Source organism: Hylobates moloch, unplaced genomic scaffold, assembly GCF_009828535.3.
Source record: "Hylobates moloch isolate HMO894 unplaced genomic scaffold, HMol_V3 SCAFFOLD_2, whole genome shotgun sequence".
Taxonomy (NCBI): domain Eukaryota; kingdom Metazoa; phylum Chordata; class Mammalia; order Primates; family Hylobatidae; genus Hylobates; species Hylobates moloch.
The window spans coordinates 14,714,173-14,729,297 of NW_026652277.1; the positions used below are offsets into that span (position 1 = coordinate 14,714,173).

The following is a 15,125-nucleotide window of genomic DNA, read 5'->3' on the forward strand; positions in this document are numbered from 1 at the left end:
TAGCAGCATGAAAATGGACTAATGCAGAGACATTGCAGGAGAAACAGCAGGGATGTGTTAAAACTCACTGGGAGGGCATGTGGGAGAATTGATGAAATATAGGTTCCAAGAGCATGGATCAGTCATTTGGGCTGTTAGTACCAGTACTGCCCTGAATTCTTGCAAATATATTCAGCATCTTGACTGGGAATTGCAGCTCAGGCTGGGTGCAATGGTTCACGCTTGTAATACTAGCACTTTGGGAAACTAAAGCAGGAGAACTGCTTGAGATCAGGAATTCAAGACCAGCCTGGGCAACATAGAGAGACCCCCATCTCCAAAAAGAAATTTTTAGAATTAGGCAGGTGGGGTGGTGTGCACCTCTAGTCCTAGTTACTCAGGAGGCTGAGGTGGGAAGATTGCTTGAGCCTGGGAAGTTGAAGCTGCAGTGAGCTATGATAGCACCCCTGCACTCCAGTCTGGGTGACAGAGCAAGACTATGTCTCTCTAAAAAAAAAGAGAATTGCAACTCAAAGAAAAGCTAGTTTAAAAATCTCCCTAGAAGATTGTATGTGTGGCTGGGTGCCATGGCTCATGCCTGTAATCCCAGCATTTTGGGAGGCCAAGGCAGGAGAATCACTTCAACCTGGGAGGCGGAGGTTGCAGTGAGCCGAGATTGTGCCACTGCACTCCAGCCTGGACAATAAGAAGAAAACTTTGTCTCAAAAAAAAAAAAAAAAAAAAGAAGATTGCATTTGTAGGCGACTTTTGAGATGCTGAACTAGCACCCTTTCTCCATGATTATATCTTTACTCATTGTAAGCAGATGGACAGCTGCTGCTGGAAAGAGGCCTGTCTGTATTTTAGCTAAGAGTCCCAAGTAGCTGGGACTACAGGTGCCCACCACCACGCCTGGCTGATTTGTTGTATTTGTAGTAGAGACGGGGTTTCACAGTGTTAGCCAGGATGGTCTCGGTCTCCTGACCTTGTGATCTGCCTGCCTCGGCCTCCCAAAGTGCTGGGATTACAGGTGTGAGCCACCGTGTCTGGCCATCCACGTGTCTTTTAGTCAGTTAATCTCTCCGTGCCTTAGCTTTTTTTAATCTTCAAAATGAGGGACATAATACCTTAATTATTCTTGTGAATAATGCCTACATGATTGTAAACATGAAAAGTCTTAATAGGTATTGAAAGCTTAGAAGAGTGCTTGGTCCTTAGTGTTATGCGTTTGCTAATATTATAAGGCCAGGTATCACTCTTTATCATCTAGATCTCTAAAACAGCCTCTTAACTTGTTTTTACTGTCTAGTCAGTCATTCTGAAAGTCAATTCACCTTTTTCCACCTTCCAGTGGATTCTCTTCTTCTTTTCTTTTTTTAGACAGAATTTCGCTCTTGTTGCCCTGGAGTGCAGTGGCACGATCTCAGCTCACTGCAACCTCCATCTCCTGGGTTCAAGTGGTTCTCCTGCCTCAGCCTCCTCAGTAGCAGGTGGCTACCACCATGCCCAGCTAATTTTTTGTATTTTTTAGTAGAGGTGGGGTTTCACCATGTTGGCCAGGCCAGTCTCGAACTCTAGACCTCAGGTGATCCACCCACCTTAGCCTCCCAAAGTGCTGGGATTATCTGCGTGAGCCACCGCACCGACCTTGACTTCCAGTTTAGTTAACTTCTTTTATTTTCCTAATAGATGGTACATTGTGTCTCCTCTGGGTCACAGCCCATGTTGTTCTTCCTGCTTTGTTGTTTTCATTGTTCTTTCATAATGTTCTGAGATTACCTCATTTCCCGTGTCCTCTCTTTCTTTGCCTATCCAAAGAAAGTCATCTTTCAGATTGTTTGCTCAGAGTTCATCTCAAAGCCCTGGCAAGTGAGTATTTTATATTTTAAATTATCTAAAAATCATAGAGCAATACCTTCTCAGATATGTCTCATATGCACAGCCTATAGTTGGATTATCTTTTAATCTAATCTGTGAATATTGCTTTGTAACTAGAGAACTTAGTCTGTTTATATATAATATAATCACTGGTATCTGGGGTTTAATCTGTCATCTTGTATTCTACTTTTTATTTGTTTTACCTGTTCTATGTTTCTTTCCCTTTCCTTTTCTCAGTTCTCTTTTTGATTAAATAAACATTTGTCTCTTCCAGTTTGGATGATTTATGGTCTGTTTCTATTCTTCTAAGGGCTAGCCTGAGAAATTAAGGCATGCATATCTATACAGTCTAAATTTAGTAAAACCTCACAGATAATGTAAGGAACTTCGTTTGCCGGTGCCTGACTTTGACATTATTTTTGCCTTGTATTTTAATTTTATATATATATATTTTTTTCTTTCTTTTTTTTTAATTTTGAGATAGAGTTTTGCCCTGTCACCCAGGCTGGAGTACAATGGTGCAACCTCGGCTCACTGCAACCTCCGCCTCCCGGGTTGAAACAGTTCTCCTGCCTCAGCCTCCCGAGCAGCTGGGATTACAGGCACTTGCCACCACACCCAGCTAATTTTTGTATTTTTAGTAGAAATGGGGTTTCACCATGTTGGCCAGGCTGGTCTCGAACTCCTGACCTCGTGATCCACCCGCCTTGGCCTCCCAAAGTGCTGGGATTACAGGCGTGAGCCACTGCGTCTGTCTCTAATTTTGCATATATTTTAAGATCCACCAGACATTACAATTACCATTTTATGTAATCAATGTTCATTTACATTTGCTCACATATTTATTACTGTCTTTTTCATTCCTCCTTGCATCTCCTATCTTCCATCTGGGATCATTTACTTTCTGCTCAAAGTATATCCTTTAACATTTCTTAAAAAGTGTCTCCTGGTGACAAACTTAGTTTTTACTTGTCTGAAAATGTCTTTATGTTGCCCTGTTTCCTAAAAGCTGTTTTTACTGGGTATAGAATTCTAATTTGGCAGTTCTTGTCTCTTAGTACTTGAAGATATCATTCTATTCTCTTCCATGTTTTTGCATTACTGTGAGTCCATGCCCACCTCTCCTCACTTCCTGGCTCCTTTTAATAGTTTTCTTCTGTGTTTCTTGGTTTTGCAGTTTCATTGTAATGCATCTCTATAAAGATTGCTTTTTTTGTAATCTATTCTGCTGGACATTTGCTGGGCATGTTTTATCTTTGGACTAGTATTATGTATCAGTTCCACAAAAATCTAAGCCATTATCTCTGGAGTATTGTCTCTGTCCTACTCTCCCTCTTCTCTCATCTGGTACTTCAATCAAATGAAAGCATCTAGAGGTTTAACCTTGAGGAGACAGTCACTGTTATTCTTAGCAGAGGATCCCTTCAGTGTTGAAAACAAAACCCAGGATGTTTTACTCAACTTGGAAAATATTTCTTGAGTAAACTTGGACAGTGGTTAAATGTTTAATCTTCCCAGGTATGATTGATCACAGACTGTGCCAAGTCAAAAAATAATACAAAACAAGGTTTTTATGTACTTCAATTAGAAAGAGTTGGAGGAATTCAACCTAATTTTATGAAAACTTTGTAATGCTCCATAACAACTTTTAATTGTCAACACCAAAAAATTTGTATCCCAGCTCTGACTGCCTATTTTTCTTGGAAGAACTTGCTGTCTTTTTCTGCCTTTCATATCGTTACCTAAGAAGGAACTATTTCCAGGTAAAGTCAGTGAAATCCTCATGAGTCATTCAGGTGATTTTTTTCTGAGAGTTGATGGTGGCTCTGGCCCAGAATTACTAAGAAAAGGCTCTAAGAAACAAACAGATGGGCTCCCCACCCTCTGTAAACTTTCTTTCTCTATTTAGGCACATCTTTCTGTTCCTAAAAATGCCCTCCACTGCATGATAAAAACTTTAAGCTCAGGGATTCACCTGGGCTCCCTGGAACTGCGTTGAAAGTCACAACTGAGCTTGCCAAGTTAACCGTGGCCTTAAAATGAATACTTGGGATCCAAGGAGCTCCTAGGAAGTAAGAAGATAAAGATCTTTATAAATGACAGAGCTGCACTTGAGGTCAGGAGTTCAAGACCAGCCTGGCCAACATGGTGAAACCCCCGTCTCTACTAAAAATACAAAAATTAGCCAAGCGTGGTGGTGGGCACCTGTAATTCCAGCTACTCGGGAGGCTAAGGCACAGGAATCACCTGAACCTGGGAGGTAGAGGTTGCAGTGAGCCAAGGTTGCGCCACCACACTCCAGCCTGGGCGATAGACCGAGATTCAGTCTCAAATAAATAAATAAATAAATAAATAAATAAATGTCAGATCTGGCCGGGCGTGGTGGCTCACGCCTATAATCCCAGCACTTTGGGAGGCTGACGTGGGTGGATCACTTGAGGTCAGGAGTTCGAGACCAGCCTGGGCAACATGGTGAAACCCTGTCTTTACTAAAAATACAAAAGTTATCTGGGCGCAGTCGCGGGCACCTATAATCCCAGCTACTTGGGAGGCTGAGGCAGGAGAATCATTTTAACTTGAGACACTGCACTCCAGCCTGGGCAACAGAGTGAGACTCCGTCTCAAAAAAATAAAAATAAATAAATAAATAAATTAATTAATGACAGTTCTTTCAGTAGTTATTTTTCTTCTCTTTTCTGAATATTTGAAGATTGCAAAATGGGAAGTTTGGCACAGCAGTGAAGCCTGTTTTTAGAATCCCTCTTTCTTGAGATTTATTTTATTTTTTCAGATGGAGTCTCATTTTGTCGCCCAGGCTGGAGTGCAGTGGCACGATCTCAGCTCACTGCAACCTTCATCTTCCGGGTTCAAGCGATTCTCCTGCCTCAGCCTCCCAATTAGCTGGGATTACAGCCATGGGCCACATATCCAGCTAATTTTTATATTTTTAGTAGAGATGGGGGTTTCACTGCCTTGGCCAGGCTGGTCTTGAACTCCTGACCTCAAGTACTGGGATGAGCCACCACGCCCAGCCTCTTTCTTGAGATTTAAAAGAGCACAACTTTACAAACAGTTAGAAAGCTAAGACACCTCTGTTCCCAAAACAAACATCCCTCACCCTTACCCTAATTTTCTAGTATGTATGGAATGTTTTCTGTTCTTTTAGGAGCAGGCTTGTTTCATGGCTAGAGTCCGGAAATGTTGCATCTTTATCTTTCTGTATATACGTAAGCAGTCCTGTTAATGGAAGCACTTACTGCTAATTGGATATGAATGGAGTGGGATGGGGGTGGTGACTCCTTATCTGAATAACATCAGTTGTGTTGGTTCTAACCCATTTCTTCTTCTCCTTTGTCATCCCCACTGTCATTTTTTTCTCTTCTCTGTCTTCTCCTTCCTTTTCCTCTAACCTTCTTCATTTTTAACAGGGATTGGAGCAGTCAATAAGAGTCAGCGCCTTTAAAAAGAAATCTACTCACTTTTCTGTGTGCATAAGGCCGAGCAGAGGTTCTACCTCTCAAGAGGAACTGACTTCTGTTGAGTACTCAACACGCCGCAAAGACCAGCAATTTTGCACCCTCACCTCACAGCATGGAGACAGGAGACCAAGCTAAGAGAACCAGGCAGGCCACCCCTTGTGCCACAAGGCTCTTCCTCCATCCCAGGGGCTCCGATACCCTGCCTTTTACGGCTGCCTTTTTAGTTTGAAAGAGGCTTCTCGGCCAGGCGCTCACACCTGTAATCCCAGCACTTTGGGAGCCTGAGGCAGGTGAATTACCTGAGGTCAGGAGTTCAAGACCAGCCTGGCCAACATGGCAAAACCCTGTCTCTACTAAAAATACCAAAAATTCGCCAGGTGTGGTGGTGCACACTCAGGATGGTAGTAATCCCAGCCACTCGGGAGGCTGAGGCAGGAGAATTGCTGAAACCTGGGAGGTGCAGGTTGCAGTGAGATGAGATTGCACCACTGCACCCCAGCCTGGTTGACAGCAAGACTCCATCTCAAAAAGAATAAAAATTAGTCTTTTTTGCCTTTATCTTTAAACTAGTAATTATTAACATAAATGCCCAAGTAAAAAGCAGGGAGTTTTTCTCCAGAAATTATCAACCCCCCCAAAAAAAGTTTTCTTTTGTGCCTAGGTTCATACAAAATCTCTCATTTTATGAGTGTTCTGAATTATTTTGTTATGAAGAACAAAGTACCCTTTACAGAACACAAGTTAACCTGAAAAGATATCAGTTGGTGTTAGTTTTGGATGTTTGTAGAGATCAACTGAAAAAACGAGAGATTCCTTTGCATCATTATACTAGGGTTTAGAACCTCATATTTGGGAATATTATATATCTTTGTAAGGAATTTAAGGATCAATTTGGAAACTTTATAGAAATTGTTTAAATTGTGGTGAGCACAAATGTGTACAGATAGGACGACTTTTTCAAAAAGAACTTTTCCTAATATCACCTGATTGGGTACTTGGATCTTGGGATAAAATTCCAGTGACATTATAAGTAGATTTGTTTGTTTGTTCTGAGACAGCGTCTCACTCTGTCACCCAGGCTGGAGAGCAGTGGTGCGATCTCGGCTCACTGCAACCCCCGCCTCCTGGGTTCAAGTAATCCCCCTGCCTCAGCCTCCCGAGTAGCTGGGATTACAGGTGCCCATCACCACACCCAGCTAATTTTTGTATCATTAGTAGAGACAGGGTTTCACCATGTTGGCCAGGCTGGTCTCGAACTCCTCACCTCTAGTGATCTGCCTCCCTTGGCTTCCCAAAGTGCTGGGCTTACAGGCATGAGCCACTGAGCCCAGTCTATAAGTAAATTTGAAAAGCACTGTTTATCAAACATTCAGAAGGAAGTCAAAATTATATGCTCTATAAAACTTACATATAACTTGGAAAGTGGCTCTGGAGATCATGAAGATACCAAGATTGAAGCTGCCCATGAATGGTGTGGATAAAATTATTCTCCAAATTGTGAAAAAGGCAATTTCTAAATTAACATTTATGTCACTTTAAGTGTGCTTATAAAATGCACTTACTGAATGTTATATGTAGGTATTTGACTATTTCACCTACATCCCTGAAAGTTTATTTAATTTAAAAATTAGAGACAAGGGCTGGGTGTGGCGGCTTATTTTTGTAACCCCAGCACTTTGGGAGGCCGAGACAGGCAGATCACCTGAGTTCGGGAGATTGAGACCAGCCTGACCAACATGGAGAAACCCCGTCTCTACTAAAACATAAAAAAATTAGCTTGGCATGGTGGCACTTGCCTGTAATCCCAACTACTCGGGAGGCTGAGGTAGGAGAATCGCTTGAACCTGGAAGGTGGAGGTTGCTGTGGGCCGACATCACGCCACTACACTCCAGCCTGGGCAACAAAATAAGACTATGTCTTTTTTTTTTTTTTTTTTTTTTGAGACTATGTCTCAAGAAAAAAAAATTAGAAGCAAGATGTCACTCTGTCACTGAGGCTGGAATTCAGTGGTGCAGTCTTAGCTCTCTGCACCCTCAAACTCCTAGGCTGCAGAGATCCTCCTGCCTCTGCCTCCCAAGTAGCTAGGATCATAGGTGTGTACTACTATGCCAACCTAACTTTTAAATTTTTTGTTGACATGAGGTCTCACTACGTTGTCCAGACTAGCTTCAAACTCCTGGTTGCAAGTGATCCTCCTCCTTGGCCTCCCAAATTGCTAGGATTACAGGCATGAGCTACCATGCCCAGTCCTAAAAACCTATGTATTCAAATCGTCAACACAGACCGTAAAAATCTTTTTTGCCCTTTCTTATTGGAAAAATTTGCAATCACTTTATATTTGAACATATGTTTCTTATAATTAATAAAGATTTCCATTAAAACACAGGTAATTCAGTATAGGGAACTTAACTGATATACATAATGTTAAATATATTTGAATTTTCTTCCTAGGAATGAAGACATTTTCAACTGCTTATACAAAAACCCTGAGGCAACTTTTAAGCTGATTTGCTTTCCCTGGGCAGGAGGTGGCTCCATTCATTTTGCCAAATGGGGCCAAGATACTCATGATTTGCTGGAAGGTATGTTAATTTTTAACATCATTTAAGCAGCTTATAAGGGCAGATGACATAAACGTATTACAATTTGAAGTTTGGTCAAGACTTTCCTTCCTGGTAGGTAATTAATAATAAACTTTCAAGATTACGCTTCAATAGGGTAACTTTTATATTTCTAAAGTAAGTTGTCTTTACTTTGTATCGTTAGAGCTAGAAGGACCTTTTAGGAGATGACGTTCTAATACTGCATTTGTCTTTGGTATAATTATTGATATGCTTGAACTGAATCTACCGTCTTGCAATTGTTTCCAATTTGTCCCATGATGTGTTCTATTTTCCGTTTTTCTGCTTTTCTTTTGAATTAATACAGAGTCTAAAAGACTGCTGTAAATCCAGGCGCAGTGGCTCACGCCTGTAATACCAGTACTTTGGGAGGCTGAGGCAGGAGGATTGCTTCAGGCCAGGAGTTCAAGACCAGTCTGGGCAACACAGTGAGACCCTGTCTCTATAAAAATAATTATTTATTTATTTATTGTTTTTGAGTTGGAGTCTTGCTCTGTCACCCAGGCTGGAGTGCAGTGGTGCAATCTTGGCTCACTGCAACCTCCACCTCCTGGGTTAAAGTGACGCTCGTGCCTTAGCCTCCCAAGTAGCTGCACTTACAGGCATGTGCCACCATGCCCAGCTAATTTTTGCATTTTTAGTAGAGACAGGGTTTCACCACGTTGGCCAGTCTCGTCTCAAACTCCTGACCTCAGATGATCCACCCACCTTGGCCTCCCAAAGTGCTAGGATTTTTTTTTTTTTTTCAGACGGAGTCTGGATCTGTTGCCCAGGCTGGAGTGCAGTGGCGCGGTGTTGGCTCAATGCAAGCTCCGCCTCCCAGGTTCACGCCATTTTCCTGCCTCAGCCTCCCGAATAGCTGGGACTACGGGCACCTGCCACCGCGCCCGGCTAATTTTTTTGTATTTTTAGTAGAGACAGGGTTTCACTGTGTTAGCCAGGATGGTCTCGATCTCCTGACCTCGTGATCCGCCCGCCTTGGCCTCCCAAAGTGCTGGGATTACAGGCGTGAGCCACCACGCCCGGCCCCAAAGTGCTAGGATTACATGTGTGAGCCCCTGCAGCCGGCCTCTATAATAATAATTTTTTAAAGTCAAAAATAAAAGTATTAGCTGTTCTGTATGTCTCTATTGCCTTATTAGCCATAGTTTTTTGTTTTCTTGTTTTTGTGGATGCTGTCAGATTTACAATAGGCACTTTTTTATTCAATGTTATGTGCAATTGTAAATCTGGCTGATTTCAAGACTGTTTATTCCTTTTTTTTTTGAGATAGAGTCTTGCTCTGTCTCCCAGGCTGGAGTGCAGTGGCATGATCTCAGCTCACTGCAACCTCTGCCTCCCAGGTTCAAGCGATTCTCCTGCCTCAGCCTCCCAAGTATCTGGGATTACAGGCACATGCCACCACGCCCAGCTAATTTTTGTATTTTTAGTAGAGACTAGGTTTCACAGTCTCTACTAAATTCACATTGTTAACAATCAGAATTCTTAACAATTCTGATTGGTTAAAGTATATAGCATAAAAAGTTAAAAAGTACGTAGGCATCTTAAGGTCTGGAGAGCCATGATTGATTTAATCCCGTCTCTGTGCTTCATCTGATAGGGATTAGCCATCTGATCTAATGGCTCTAAGCCTTGCAGGTGAGAGTTCAGCTTTCATTCAGAGGCTTGTTTTTATTACACATCTGTCCAACCTGTGGACATCTTGGGCAATTTTTGAAGATTTTTCTTTCAGATTTTCCCTTTTCTGACAGAATCCTTAGAGACACACCTATTATCTGTATGAAATCAATGAACTTACTGTATTTTTTTCTTCCTTCTCCTATAAAAAAAGTTGTATTATTTTTACTCTGAGCATATAACATCATCCCTAATTTTTTTTTTTTTTTTTTAGTCTTAGAACAACAATAAAGTCTTCAAAACTCACCACCAGTCCTTTTGCCAAACTTTCCCTAATCATGTATTCTTTGGATGAAGTTTGTCTTCTAGTACAAGGATGTGAGCTTTTTCTGTAAAGGGCCTGATAGTAAATATTTGCACATTTGTGGGACATACAGCCCTTGTTGCAACTCTTCAGCTTTGCCATTGTCTCACAAAAGCAAGCACAGACAATGCCTACAAAATGAGCACGGCTGTGTCCCAGTAAAACTTTATTTACCAGAATATGTGGCTGCAGGCTGGGCATGGTGGCTCACGTCTGTAATCCTGGCACTTTGGGAGGCTGAGGCGGGCAGATTATTTGAGGTCAGGGGTTCAAGGCTAGCTTGACCAACATGGTGAACCCTGTCTCTACTAAAAATACAGAAAATTAACCGAGCGTAGTAGTGCACACCTATAATCCCAGCTACTCGGGAGGCTGAGGCAGAAGAACCGCCTGAACCTGGGAGGCGGAGGTTGCTGCGAGCCAAGATCATGCCACTGCACTCCAGCCTGGGCGACAGAGTGAGACTCCGCCTAAAAAAAATAAATAAATAAAAACAATGTGGAGGCTGGCTTTGACCCATGGGCTATAGTTGATTGCTGTTTTAGTAGATTCTTCAGGCAGACTCATGATTCCAATACATGCTAAGTTCCTCCATCTCTAAGACTGCTTTGATACTGGCAATACTTTCTTTCTTTTTAAAAAAAAATTTTTTTGTAGAGACAGAGTCTTGCTTTGTTGCCCAGGCTGGTCTCAAACTCCTAGCCTGAAGCAATCCCCCGATCTTGACCTCCCAAAGTGCTGGGATTACAGGTGTAAACTACAGTATCTGGCCAGGAGATAAATTACTGATGTGTATACTTCTTTGAGTTTCTTTAACAACTTGTTTTACTGTTTGTTGTCTTGCTTCAGATTTTGTTATCAAAGAGTCTGATATCATCCTGATTTGCTTCTTTTATAAATGACTTTGTAATTTGTTTGGAAGGCTCTTTTTTTTTGGTGACAGAGTCTCATTCTGTCACCTAGGCCCCAGGCCGGAGTGCAGTGACATGATCCCGACTCACTGCAGCCTCTACCTCCTGGGTTCAAGTGATCCTCCTGCCTCAGCCTCCTGAGTAGTTGGGAATACAGGCATGCACCACCATGCCTGGCTAATTCTGTATTTTAGTAGAGACGGGGATTCACCATGTTGGCCAGGGTGGTCTCGAACTCCTGACCTCATGTGATCCGCCTGCCTCGGCCTCCCAAAGTGCTGGGATTACAGGTGTGAGCCACTGTGTCCGGCCAGAAATCCTCAAATTCTAACATTTTAATGCAACTACTATGGGTCAAGTTTCTCAAGCATATGACAGGCTCTTTTAATATGTAGTTTTCTTTCTTATTTTATTTCAGGGAATGTTACAGTAGGTAGTTAGACATTAACAAGGCAGGAGAGGCCCCTCCACCCCCAGCCAGGAATGTCAAGTGACTATCAGGTGATGGTCAAGCAGTTGTTAAACCGTCTATCTAAAATAATAATTAGTCACCACCGGTTCCAGGGAAAGGCAGTCCCCCAATAGCTACAACACACTGAAAGTTGGCAATCAGCAGCTTCCTGATAGGATTTCAGAAACTGGTCAAGTGGATTCACACATGCGCACTAAGAGGCAAAATGGTGGTGTTTAACTGGTCCTTCTTCCAGAAAAACTAGTAAGGGAAAAACGCTTTAAGTGAGCATGCATACAACTCCAGTAAACACACTGGGCATGCAGCCCCTCCCAAGTTCCGGCAGGCCACTGTGCATGCAGAGAGCCCACCCCAAGGGAAGAATCAGGGTAGAAGGGATGCAATCCCCGGAAGCATACCAATGTATAAAACCCCAAGTCAAAGGTTAAGCAGGGCACTTAGTCTCTCAAGTCATCCACTTGGCCCTCTTCCAAGTGTACTTCACACTTCACTTCCTTTTTTGTTTCTGTTCTAAGCTTTTTTTTTTTTTTTTCTTGACACAGGGTCTTGCTCTGTTGCCCAGGCTGGAGCGTGGCGGTGCAATCACAGCTCACTACAGCCTCAACCTCCCAGGCTCAAGCGATCCTCCCACTCCAGCCTTCCAAGTAGCTGGGAACACAAGCATAAGCTACCACGCTTGGCTAATTTCTTTTTTCGTATTTTTGTTGTTGTTGTTTTTGTAGAGATGGGCTTTTGCCATGTTGTCTAGGCTGGTATCGTACTCGCTCAAGGATTCACCGGCCTCAGCCTCCCAAAGTGCTGGGATTATAGGCGTGAGCCACAGTGCTCAATCCTCTTAAGCATTTTTTTTTTTTTTTTTTTTTTTGAGATGGAGTCTCGCTCTGTCACCCAGGCTGAAGTGCAGTGGCGCAATCTCAGCTCACTGCAACCTCTGTCTCCTGGGTTCAAGCAATTCTCCTGCCTCAGCCTCCTGGGTAACTGGGATTTTGCAGGAGCCTGCCACCACGCCCAGTTAATTTTTGTATTTTTAGTAGAGACAGGATTTCACCATGTTGGCCAGGTTGGTCTCAAACTCCTGACCTCAAGTGATCCACCCGCCTTGGCCTCCCAAAGTTCTGGGATTACAGGCACGAGCCACCGCGCCTGGCCTTTTTAAGATTTTTAATAAACTTTCACTCCTGCTCTAAAACTTGCCTCAGTCTCTCAGTCTGCCTTATGCCCCTTGGTCAAATTCTTCCTTCTACTCTACTTCCTTCTACAAGAATTGAGGTTGTCACAGAGCCATTACGATTCGCTGCTGCTAACAGGAAGTTTGCATGAATTAAATATTGATTATTTTCCAGTGTTTTATTTTGTTTAGTTTCCTTGAGGCTCTCCATGTGTTCCTGTGCTGGAAACTTTTCTGCCTTCCATGACTACCACTTTGTTTTGTAATGTTTTCCCTTCCATGACTACTACTTTGTTTTGTAATGTTTTCTCTGTCCCGCTTTTGTTTCCTAGCTCTTTTGCTTGTACTCCATATCTAATTCAATATAGCACTTTGCATCCACTGTGTCATGGGCAACTTTTAGTCATTTTTGAAATAATTTTTGTCTTTTTAATCCATTTCTGTCTGCTATTCTGTCAGCTTTGTGCAATTTTTTTTGGTCTATTTCTATGAAGAATTTTACATTTCTGAGTTACAGTGTTCTTTTGTTTCCACTATTTCTGGTTTCATTTCATCCAAGTTGGAGTGTTGTGCTGTTTTTTTCTGCTCTGTGAGGTGTTTTTTGTTTTGTTTTGTTTATTATTGAGACAGAGTCTCACTCTGTCACCCAGGCTAGAGTGCAGTATTGTGATCTTGGCTCACTGCAACCTCTGCCTCCAGGGTTCAAGTGATTCTCATGTCTCAGCCTCCCAAGTAGGTGGGATTACAGGCATGTGCCACCATGCCCGGCTAATTTTTATAATTTTTAGTAGAGAAGGGGAAAGTGTTTTCATTGGCTGAAAAACTTTGATTTTTACTTTCTATATTCTATAAGATAAATTTATCTTTGTTTACGACGAAGTGCGTTAGATTTTCCTGACGAGCAAGAATAGGTCATTCTACTGGAGCTAAGGTTGGTTGCTTACTAGTGAAGTGCAGTTTTAAAAACCACCTCGTTTGTGTGGGTGGGTGTTCTGTAATTCTGGGTCTTTGATATTTTCATGTTTCTGTAGGACTCTTTTCTATCTCCAGCCCTATCCTTCTTTATTTGTAGCTATCAGGATTCCCAACACCATACCTGTGTATTCCTCAAGCTTTCCAAGTCTCATCCTTTCTACATGCTGGTAGCCAATACTCTGAGATCAAGTCTCAAAGAAAATAATCCATTCATTGGAAGAAGAGAGGCCTAAAGGCCTTTTTAGAAATTATCAGAAATACTTTTATATGAGGTTTTTAATCAATAGCTGATGGTTCAATACAAACAATTAAAGGCCACTACTTTAAACAAGTTTTCAAATAGTCAATCTATAAAAATGTATACCATAAACTTAACCGTGTCCACTGCTCCCCTTATAGAATAAAACAGTACCAATATAACTGAAGTCTCCCTCTTCATTTATGGCCTCCTCAAACATTGACTTAAGCAAGATACAGTATAATCTCTCATATTTCTAACTTTATATACTTTTTTTTTTTTTGAGACAGAGTCTCACTCTGTCCCTCAGGCTGGAGTGCGGTGGCACAATCTCTGCTCACCGCAATCTCCACCTCCTGGGTTTAAGAGATTCTCCTGCCTCAGCTTCCCAAGTATCTGGGATTATAGGCATGTACTATTATGCCCAGCTAATTTTTGTATTTTTAGTAGAGACAGGGTTTCACCATGTTGGCTAGGCTGGTCTCAAACTCCTGACCTTAGGTGATCCACCTGCCTCGGCTTTCCAAAGTGCTGGGATTACAGACATTTCTCTGAAACTTGCTTTTCCCTCAATCTAGTTTTTAGTATTCCATTGTGTGACTATAACACAATTTATGTATCTATTCTGTTCTCAGGCATTAAGGTCATTTTCATTTTTTGCTATTAGTATAAACAGGGCCTCTATGAGCATCTTATACATGTCTTCTTACATACATGTACGAGAGAGTCTACATCTAGGAATGGAATTTCTGGGTGGTAGAGTATGAACATCTTCAACTACATGAAATATTGTCAAATTGTTCTCCAAAGGAATTATAATAATTTATACTACCAAGCAGTATAGGAAAATTCTTATTGCTCTATATTGTTGACAATACCATTCTAATTTTTTGCTCTGTGCATGAAATTATTCTAACTTTACACTGATTAACCCTTATTACAAGTAAGATTAGACATTTTTTTCACATTTTGATCGCTTGTCTTTTTCTCACTGACATGTAGAAATTCTTTCCTTTCTTTCTTTCCTTCCTTTCCTTCCTTCCTTTTTCTTTTCCTTTTGACAGGATCTTGCTCTGTTGCCCAGGCTGGAATACAATAGCATGATCTTGGCTCATTGCAGCCTTAACTTTTCAGCCTCAAGCGATCCTCCCACCTCAGCCTCCTGAGGCATACACCACTGTGCTCGGCTAATTTTATTTTATTTTTTTGTACAGACAGCATCTCACTATGTTGCCAAGGCTGGTCTCAAACTCCTGGGCTCTAGTGATCCTCCTGCTTCAGCCTGCCCACGTGCTGGCGTGAGCCACCATACGCGTGAGCCACCGTGCCTGGCCAAAATTCTTTGTCTATTCCGGATTCTAATTTTTTTTTAGTAGGTTTTGTGTGTTGAAAATGTCTTCTAGTTTGTGCCACCTTTCTTTT

The 15,125-nt window shown here is 42.0% G+C and overlaps 1 protein-coding gene across 1 annotated transcript in view; it reads left to right on the top strand.

Annotated features, from left to right (window-relative positions):
* The first annotated feature begins 1,803 nt into the window (after positions 1-1,803).
* OLAH (oleoyl-ACP hydrolase) overlaps positions 1,804-15,125 on the top strand; it is a 30,539-nt gene continuing 17,217 nt past the window's right edge. The window contains exons 1-3 of the mRNA XM_032162505.2: positions 1,804-1,848; positions 5,286-5,480; positions 7,789-7,919. Of these exons, the coding sequence (XP_032018396.1) occupies positions 5,449-5,480; positions 7,789-7,919 (163 nt within the window). The 5' untranslated portion in view covers positions 1,804-1,848; positions 5,286-5,448. The remainder of the gene's footprint in view (positions 1,849-5,285; positions 5,481-7,788; positions 7,920-15,125) is intronic.